Source organism: Myotis davidii, unplaced genomic scaffold, assembly GCF_000327345.1.
Source record: "Myotis davidii unplaced genomic scaffold, ASM32734v1 scaffold586, whole genome shotgun sequence".
NCBI classification, from domain to species: Eukaryota; Metazoa; Chordata; class Mammalia; order Chiroptera; family Vespertilionidae; genus Myotis; species Myotis davidii.
Genome location: NW_006296809.1, coordinates 704,792 through 714,523, shown reverse-complemented (window position 1 = coordinate 714,523; position 9,732 = coordinate 704,792). Strand labels below are relative to the sequence as shown.

Below are 9,732 nucleotides of genomic sequence, written 5' to 3'. Positions count from 1 at the left end.
ACCCTGCTGGGCGGGACGCTGGGAGCCCGGCCCCGGGCAGCGGTCAGTCTCCGAGGCGTTTGCCCCGGGCGCTACCCAAGGCCCTGCCGCCGAGCGCGCTTCTCTCCGGAATAACCGGCTCCCGTCGCTAGCCGGCCGCACTTCTCGCCGCGCCCTCGGGGGCCGTCAACCTGCCGAATGCAGAGGCCGCCAGTGCTCATGGGAGTTGGTGGCTTATGCGTTGTTTTTTTTGTGCTTTCCCCCCCAACATATTTGTATTGATTTCAGAGAGGAGGGGAGAGAGAGAAACATCAGTGATGAGGGGGGGTCATTCATTGATCGGCTGCCTCCTGCACACCCGCTACTGGGGATTCCACCCGGCGAGTGCCCTGACCCCCGACCCTGACCGGGGATCTAACGGTGACCTTCAGGTTCATAGGTCGGCCCTCAACCACTGAGCCACACCCAGACCCGCCTGCGGCCTATGTCCTTATTACCTGAAATCACAGCTTCTCTGCAGGCCTGACTGTTACAGCAGCTAGAGGAACCCTGGAGCGGGGCTGGAGGGGGGCTGGGGGGCCGGAGAACAGGCCCCGGCCTCCTGGGCTTCACCGCCACCCCACCTGCCCTGCTGACCACTGAGGGCCTCAGGCCCTGGGTGCTGGACCAGTGCAGGCAGCTGGTGCCTGCTGGTGGTTGGTGGCTGCCCGTTGGCACCCACTCCGCTCCTTGCCATTCTCTGCATTCCATTCATCAGGACAGGTAGATGGCAGTACCAGACAATGGGTGAAGGTGTCTGGGTGCCCGCTCACTGCAGAGGGACCAGGTGGGCAAGGGCCAGCTGGGCAGACCCGTGTGTCCTCACCTTCCGGGAGGGTCCTGCTGCCCCTCAAAAAGCCCCTTCAGGTCCCTGATGCTGGAAGGTGTGGGCTGAAGGTCAGGCTCCTGCCCCACGTAGAACTTTCTAGAAGTCTTTGTGAGGGCCAGTCTCACCACATCCTTGCTGGCCTTGGGGGGAGAGGAAAAGACGAGGTAATAGGGCCCCCCAGCTCATTACTGGCTAATGAGGTTGGACAGTTTCCCATTTCTGTGACCAAATGAAGTTTCCTTTTTTATTCAGTTTCAAGAAATATGTTTTGTGTGTGTGTGTGTGTGTGTGTGTGTGTGTGTGTTTAAATTGATTTCAGAGGAAGGGAGAGAGAGAGAGAGAGAGAAACATGGATGATGAGAGAGAATCATCAGGTCGTACACGGGATCAAGCCCGCAACCTGGGCCTGTGCCCTGACTAGGAATCGAACTGTGACCTCCTGGCTCATAGGTCGACGCTCAACCACTGAGCCCCGCCGGCCGGGCAACAGGTACATATGGAAACTCACACTGGAATCATGATTTAGGTTCCTGTCTGTCTGTCTGTGTGTGACTTGTGTTGTTTTTATACATTTACTTGGGCACCTCCCTGTGTCTCCACCACTTCGCCTCTGAATACTCATTACTGGGCTCCAGCACAGTTTCCTAATTAACTCCACCCCACACAGAAGTAGTTGGTTAAAATTAGGTTCCTGCTGTCAGGAGCTTGAATGAACTTGGGTAGAGTTAGAATTTCAGCTTTTCAGAGCAGTTAACCACCAAGCAGACTTGAGTTAAATGTGCTCCTGACTCACCATTGTCAGAAAAGTATGCTGTGGAGGGAATACTTTAAGTTTTAAAATATTCAGAGTGATTATTTTATTTTTTTTTAAAGTTTACTTTTTTTAAAAATATATTTTATTGATTTTTTACAGAGAGGAAGGGAGAGAGATAGAGAGTTAGAAACATTGATGAGAGAGAAACATCGATCAGCTGCCTCCTGCACATCTCCTACTGGGGATGTGCCCGCAACCCAGGTACATGCCCTTGACCAGAATCGAACCTGGGACCTTTGAGTCCGCAGGCCGACGCTCTATCCACTGAGCCAAACCGGTTTCGGCCAGAGTGATTATTTTATAAAATAGTTGACTGCCTGGTCATCAAACAGCTTCTAGATAACCTATGATAATAAAAGTGTAATATGCAAATGGACTGAACGGCTGAATAGCAGAACGACTGTCTGGACGACCTTCAGACAAAGCCGGCCGCGAGGGCGGAGGCAGCGGGCTGCATGGCCTGCGCTCGCACGGACTTCTTCATCGGCCTCTCGTGTGTAATAAATAGACAGTTCGTAAGGACATGTGCGTTTTGTGGTTTGGATTGGCTTACCGTACTGTATCAACTGTTTCGAGATACTTACGAACTCCCAGGAGGCTGTAGAATGGTACAGAGAGAAGCGTTCCTCGCCCAGCGCCCAGGGTTGCCGCCCACACTGAGGGCACAGTAGCGTGAGCACCAGGAAGTGGACATGGGAAAATGCCTGCAGGACACCACCCTCTGCAGTTGCCACCAGTCTTACCGCGTGTGCCTTGCGTGTTCGCTGTGTGTCCGTTCGTGTGGCTGCTCACCGCACCCTGCCCCGCCCTTCCCAGCCGCCCGGCCCCTTCTCTGGCTCGACGGCCCCTCGGTGATTGCTGGGCAGTGAGCGGGTCCTTCAGACTGTGGCCCTTTGCCGCTGGCTTTGGCCCTCAGCGTGATGCCTCCTCTTAGGTCCATCTCAGCAGATGAGGTGTGTGCCTGCTGGGAGTCAAACCCCAACCTCTTGTGGATGGACGACGCTCCACCCCATAGTCGCCGGGCCGGCGTGCGGGCTTTTACGTGGACAGTTTTCCTCTGCGACAGGCCCAGGTGCTGCCCGTGCTGGGCTGTCTGTCAGTTTTTATAAGAAACTGCCGGACTGTTTCCCAGAGGACTGTGCTCGCTCCTCCCTCCCCACCCCTCCCCTGCGCAGGGCGGCTCTCGCCCCCTCTCTGGCTCTTCCTCATTTGGGTGGTCCTGGTGGGTGTCTGGCCACTCCTCATGGCCCAGGAGCCTCCGCAGGCTCGCTCCTCCCGCGTTCTAGGTCGCGTGGATTTGATTGTTGTGTCTGGTGAGTGCGCCCTGGGCGTTGGTGGCTGGCTAGTTCGCTGTTTTCTCGTCTGTAGCTTGTTTTTAATCCTTGACCGGGGCTCCCACAGAGCAAGCTGCTGAGCGAAATCCAGTTTATCTGTTTTTTTCCCTTTTATGGGCTGTGCCTTTTATATCGCGTGTAAGCAGCTCTCTGGCCCCGAGTCCCTGTCTTCTTGTAACAGTTTCCTAGTTGGCACTTGCACTGTGATTGATTCGATCCCCTGGGAGCTGATGGTTGTTGCTGTGAAGTTTAGGTTGTTCGCTCTCATGCCCAGGACCATTTGTGGAAGGTTCTTTCCTCGCTGAGTGGCTTGTGTGCCTTTCGCAGAAGTCGGCTGAGCACGTTGCCTGGGCCTGTCTCTAGGCTCAGCGCTGCTCCCCGGACCTGGGCCTGCCTTCCTCCAGACGCCTTGGCCTGGATTGTTCCAGTTAGAGAGTAAGTCTTGTGTGTGTGTTTTAAATTGATTTTTAGAGAGAGGAGGAGGGAGGGAGGAGAGAGAGAGAGAGAGAGAGAGAGAGAGAGAGAGACATCTATCAGCTGCCTCCTGTGTGCTGGAGCTGGGGACCCAGCTCGGGCCCGGACTAGGACTCAAACCAGCAACCTTTGAGTGTGCGGACGACAACTGGGCCACGGAGGCCAGGGCTGGAAAGTAAGTCTTAATCAGAGAGCGAGCCTCCCCTTGTTCTTTTTATGGTGCTAGCTATTCGAGTGCCCTCATGTCCTACCCTTTTAGAAGAGGCTCATCCGTCGCTGCAAAGCAGTCTCGTGCGGATTTTACAGAAATTGATTCGACCATTTTGGGAGAAGTGATGCCTGACCTTCCAGCCCAGGAGCAGGGTGTCCCCCTGATTCACATCTTCTCTGATTCCTCTCATTAGTGTTTCATTATCGCAGCACACAAGCCCTCCACATGGTTGTTTTTAATTTAATTTTTTAATTATTTATTTTACAGAGAGGAAGGAAGGAGGGGAGAGAGGGGTTTGTTGTTCACCTGTTCATTCACTTGTTGCTTCTCGTATGTGCCCTGACCAGACATTGAACCCACAACCTTGGTGTATTGGGATGACGCTCTAACCCACTGAGCTAGCTGGCCAGGGCTCTCTACATATTTTGTTATGTTTACATCTCGTTAACTTTTTTTAAATATATTTTATTGATTTTTTACAGAGAGGAAGGGAGAGGGATAGGGAGTTAAAAACATCGATGAGAGAGAAACATCGATCAGCTGCCTCCTGCACACTCCCCACTGGGGATGTGCCTGCAACCACGGTACATGCCCTTGACCGGAATCAAACCCGGGACCCTTGAGTCCGCAGGCCCACGCTCTACCCACTGAGCCAAACCGGTCAGGGCTCATTAATTTTTAAATATATTTTTATTATTGATTTCAGAGAGTAAGAGAGAAATAGAAACATCAGTGATGAGAGAGAATCGTGGATCGGCTGCCTCCTGCACGCCCCCACTGGCACTGGAGTCTGAAACCTGGGCATGTGCCCTGATTGGGAATTGAACCATGACCTCCTGGTTCATAGGTCAATGCTCAACCCCTGAGCCACACCGGCCGGGCACATCTCATTATTTTTAAAGTGATGGTAGATGACTTTTTACTTCCGTCTCCATCTGTTTTGCCTGTTGTGCCGGCTGGGGCCTCTGCATCGTCCTGTCGGGTGGAGTGGCGACAGCCGGCCTCAGCCTTGCCGCACTGTCGGGGACGACATTCACTTACTCACCATTAAGGTGATGTCAGCTCAGGTGCCTGTGGGTGTTCTTCATCGAGGTCAGGACAGTCCTCCCTGTTCCTGGTAACGGAGAGTCTGTGTCATAAGCGGGGGTGGAGTTTTGTGCGTCAGTGATGTCATCAGGTGAGCTTCCTTCTTGCCTTGCTGCTGTGCTGCATTCCATTGGTTGAGCCAACCTTGCATTCCCAGAACAAACCCGTTGGCGACTGGTTTATTCTTTTTAAGCATATATTGTGTTCAAAGTAAGGCTACTCTGGGAGCATAAAACATCACCCCCAGGGTTGGAGTGACGTCGGTAGCTCGTGAACTGCAGGCAGAAGTGGAGACGAAGCGGAGACAGCGCCACCCTCCGTGCCACCCGCGTGCTTAGCTCCAGCAGCGTGTCCAGCTCTTCCAGGACCGGGCCGAGCTGTGGGTTAGGGCGGCTGGGAAAGGGCCTCTGGCTCCTCCCCGTGCCGCTGGGGGACCCTCCTTGCCTGCTGGTGCGGGCAGGGGTGGGGTGGTGGTCTTCTGCCTGCAAGGAGCCCGCCCTCGGCGCTAAGTGCCCGACTTCCTAACTAATAAACAAATTTAGAAATTAAACTTTGAGCACTGGTTACAGACTTCATTTTTTTATTGATTTTTTAATATTTTATTGATTTTTTACGGAGAGGAATAGAGAGTTAGAAACATCCACGGGAGAGAAACGTGGATCAGCTGCCTCCCACACACCCCCTACTGGGGATGCTGCCCACCACCAAGGTACATGCCCTTGACCGGAATCGAACCCGGGACCCTTCAGTCCGCAGGTTGACACTCTATCCACTGAGCCAAACCGGTTAGGGCTGGTTACAGACTTTACCTCCCTCATCCATTTAAATGATAATTACATCGAATGAATTATTCTTGTGAGTATGTTACCCATAACATCAAACAAAATACACAAAAATCTAATGATTATAAAATTATGATAACCATTTTGAACGTTTCAGTATCATGGGTTTAATTCATTCATTTACCTTATTTTCTCAAGGCCTAGTACCCTTACCAGGTAGTTATTTCTGTCCCTTCTTGGAATGAGAGTTTTCCACTTGCTTCTAGAGTTACAGCCTCCCCGGCCGGCTCAGGCCGCAGGCTCAGTGACCACGGCCCACACCCAGAGCCATTTCCGTTGTCATTTTATCGGCATTGTTTCCCCGGCTTCTCTCACCTCTGGGCGTTTGGAGGCAGCCTGGCCTGCCTTCCACACGGGTTCAGCTCCTTGCAGCCTGATGCCGGCCCTGCCTGTGCTCCTCAGGTCTGTTGGCCAGCGTGCTGGGAGGGGATGCGGCAGGCATTGTTTCCATGGGCCGAGGAGCTGAGTCTGCAGGGTCCTCTCGCCTCCCAGGGCCCTCGGCCAGCTCAGGCCTTGGGTCTCTGTTGGGCCTCCCTGCTGTGTCTGCTGTGGCTGAGCAGGGGCCTGGGAGTATTGGCCCAGACGCCAGCTGTGCCACCTGGCCCGAGGCGTGGTTGCCTGGTTCCATGCCACCCGTCCCTGCTCCTGGTTTTGGCTCCGCTTGCGGGGGGTGGCGGGCAGGGGAGATAGGGCAGCAGGGTGGGCGGCCTGCCCTGGCGTTTGACGCCGGACGTGTCCCCCGTGCCTGCCCAGGTGCTTCTCCTGTGCTCTGCCACCTTCCCTGTGGGCTCCCAGACATCACTGGGCCCAATTCGCACCATTTCCTTGTTGGAGCGTGGCCGACGGGGCCCTCTCCACGCCTGTCGACTGGCCTTCCTGAGCGGGTCAGAGGAGACTGACATGTTTTGCTGGTGCCTCTGCGTTCGTGGGGGCGGCCTCCAGGCCTCTGGGTGCCAGCCCATGACTCAGTTTCTAGGTCTGAACAACCCTTTCAGTTGTGGGCCCATGTGGGGTCGCTCCTCTCATCTATGGTGCCGGCCTCCTGGGGTCTCCTAGGGTCATGGGAGGACTCCTGAGGTCGAGGGAGGACTCCTAGGGTCGTGGGAGGACTCCTGGGGTCGAGGGAGGACTCCTGGGGTCATGGGAGGACTCCTAGGGTCGAGGGAGGCCTGGGTGGGTTAATCCAGGGAAGTGCCAGTCGATGCTCAGTGCGGTGGCTGTTTGGCAGTTTTGAATGAGGAAGTAAGGGAGCACCTGGGTTTTCACCGTCAAGCCCTGTCCCTGGCTGTGGTCCTCCTGCCTACCCTGCCTTTCGACCTCACCCTCCCGCTTCCTCCAGGCTCCTTGCCAGACCCCCTTCTTTTGGCTCGACAGTGGGGGCTCCACCGGTTCAGTCCTGTGTCTCCTGGCCCCACCCTGGGGGGGCATCAGCTCCTGGTTGAGTGCTCACCCCTGAGCGAGCCTGTCCCCTGAGCCCCAGCCTCTGGGGCGGCAGCACTTAGGGGCTGGGGGACCTTTTAGGCACCGAGAGCCTGAGCAGAACAATGTCAGTGTCAGTAGCTTCAGCTGTAGGTCAGGGAGGGAGGTGCCATCGGAGCAAAGACCTGAGCAGAGGGCTGTGGGGTGTGGGGTGCCCAGGCTTTGCGTGCAGGTCTGTGTGCACACGTGTCGCTCCCGGGTGCACACGGGTCGGGTGGCTGTAGCCTGGGCAGGGTGTGGGTAACATGTTCAGAAACTTCCAGCCGGGCTGCGTGTCCTCCCCCCGGGCCGTGCCTGTGGGTCCGGCCCCAAGACCTCGCCCACCGGCCCAGGCTGCGGTCAGCGCTCAGACCGCCTTTCTGCCCGGTGTCCGTGGTGTCTGTGGTTTTGGTTGCGTTTCCCTGTGGCTGCTGGTGTCGGCACCACACGCAGCTGACGGCAGCGCTGCTCTCCCTCGGCTCAGCGGGCCTGGTCCCCGCCCTCCGGAGGGATGTAGGCTCAGCGTGTCCTTCCTCACAGGGAAGCCACTGGTCTGCTGGGGATGGGGCGGGGAGATGCGGGGGCACTGAGGGAAGTGTCCCCTCCTGTCCTGAGCGGCTGTCCTTCCCTCACTTGTTTCCTCTGACCTGTCAGCAGCCTTCTGTAGATTCTGTAACTTTTCTCTTGGCGTAATTGACATGTCACAGGGTGTGAGTGGCAGGAGCGCCACACGCTAGATGGTTTGTATTTGTCGCAAAACTTCCCGCAGCAGGGCCCCACCACCCGCCGCTGCGGGTCGGGTCTTTTTTCTGGTGAGACGTTCACACATGCGACTTGATGCTGGTTAACTGCAGCCCGAGCTGTGTGCTGCCCGCTCGGCCCAGGCCGCTCGCCTGACCCCGGGCAGCAGGCCCGCACTTGGTCCGCGGTGCCCTCCCCGTGCTGGCCTTCAGCGCTGGCTCCGGTGTTTCTAAAGCTCGGCTTATGGTTTGTCGCTGGTCACAGACGTCCTGTTGGTTGGTGTGCATTCCGTGCCTCCTGCCGTCTTGCTAAGGAGCTCGCCTGTGGGTGCAGTCACTGGTAGCGTCCCTGCAGACCCTGCACCTGCCGCAGTCCCGCCTCCGATGCTGTTGTCTCGGCATCTTGCCTCGGTGGTTCCGTCACCTCGACTGCGAGCCTCGGGTCCAGGGGGCTGTCGGGCCCTCGGTGGTTCTGGTTCTCAGTGACTTTCACCCCCAGGACAGTGTCACCTGGGGCTCAGGGCTCCTCGGGCGCCTGCAGTGCGGGGGTGGGGTGCCTTCAGGAATCCCGTCACCTTTGACCTCCCCTCGTGGCCCAGGCCTGCCCAGAGCCCTCCACTTCCCCGCCCTCCTCCCCTCCCCACACTCCCCGGTTGGTGTGCGGTTGGTGCCAGCCCTGCCTCCTGGAGGAGGAGGCTTTGAGCCTGGGGGCAGGGACGTTGTGTGTCCTGGCCTGGCCGCCTGTTCCTGTGGAGGCTGGTGTGGCGTCACCTGCTGGTCCCCAGCCGGGGCCTGTCCCCCTCCGCGCTGACTCCTGGGAGGGACTCCTTCGGGGGCGCGGCCCGGCACGGGGGCGGTCAGTGTTTGTTCTCTCTCTCTCTCTCTCTCTCTATCAGTCGGGAGTTTTCTTAGAAAATCACTTCATGACCCAAGTTGTCACCTCCCCGGCCTTAGGCTCCCTGACTCCGGCCCTGGGAGTGTGAGCTCATTCCCCCACTCGCGCTTAGGAGGCCCGGTGGCCGGGCTGCGGCTTCCTGTGGACACGGAGCCTTTCTGTTCTGACCGTGCTGTGTCCACGCGGGGCTGAGCGCCGAGGGGCTGGGAGAGCCCGTGGCCGGGGGCCTCTGCTCCCCCGCTGGTTCCTGGCCCCTCACGCGGTTCGGGGTTGAGGCTTTCTTCGCGGAGGAGGCGGGTCCGCTTGGTGGCTGTTTCTTGGACGGAGCGCAGGCTCTGCTGGCAGGGCGCGGAGTCCAGTGTGCCTGCGGCTGCCTCAGTCACGTTTGTGCAGCTTTTCTGGACTGAGAGGCGTTTAAAACGCCCCCGAGTTCTCTCTTAACCGCTGTGTCCCCCTGGTTCGTGAGAGAAGTGCCACCGCCACCCTCGCTCCTGGCCTTTTGAATCCTCCGATTCATTGAACCACGGACACTCTTGAGCTCTTGGGCGCCTGGGACGGGGCGGGCCCTGGTGAGGCCGTCAGCACTTTGGGAGGAGCGGGGCGCCGGGCGGTAGACGTGGCTCTGTGCGTTGTCTCTTACTCGCTTTATTTTATTAAATTAAGGGATTGGTGTTTGGACCGAAGCCCTTGTTCATCGATGATGGAGATGGAGCCGGAGAAAGTCAACGTGCGGAGGGGGCTGAGCGCAGACACGTCCTCCTACCGCTGTGCCACCTGCCATGGGGATGAGGACGCTCTGATGGGCCACCCCATCCGGGGTCGCGCCAAGTCCCGCAGCCTGTCTGCCTCGCCCGCCCTGGCGAGCACCAAGGAGTTCAGGTACGACGGCCCTCCTCGGCCCAGCACATCCCAGCTGCACACGCACACGCGCTCGGCGCTGCCCAGCTCTGTCCTCCGTGGTGCCCACGCCTGTGCCCACGGAGGTGTGTGGCCCAGGCCCCGTTCCCGGCTGGGCTGGCGGGCGCAGCGAC

General features: G+C 57.7%; 1 protein-coding gene across 3 annotated transcripts in view; it reads left to right on the top strand.

The window, feature by feature from the left end:
* NADK (NAD kinase) overlaps positions 1–9,732 on the top strand; it is a 20,324-nt gene that overhangs the window by 1,655 nt on the left and 8,937 nt on the right. For 2 of the 3 annotated variants that reach the window (XM_006772535.2, XM_015569696.1), the window contains exon 2: positions 9,365–9,580. In XM_006772535.2, the coding sequence (XP_006772598.1) occupies positions 9,365–9,580 (216 nt within the window). Of the gene's footprint in view, positions 1–8,641; positions 8,663–9,364; positions 9,581–9,732 lie in introns of those variants that run through there. The other variant, XM_015569697.1, reaches the window with a different exon arrangement.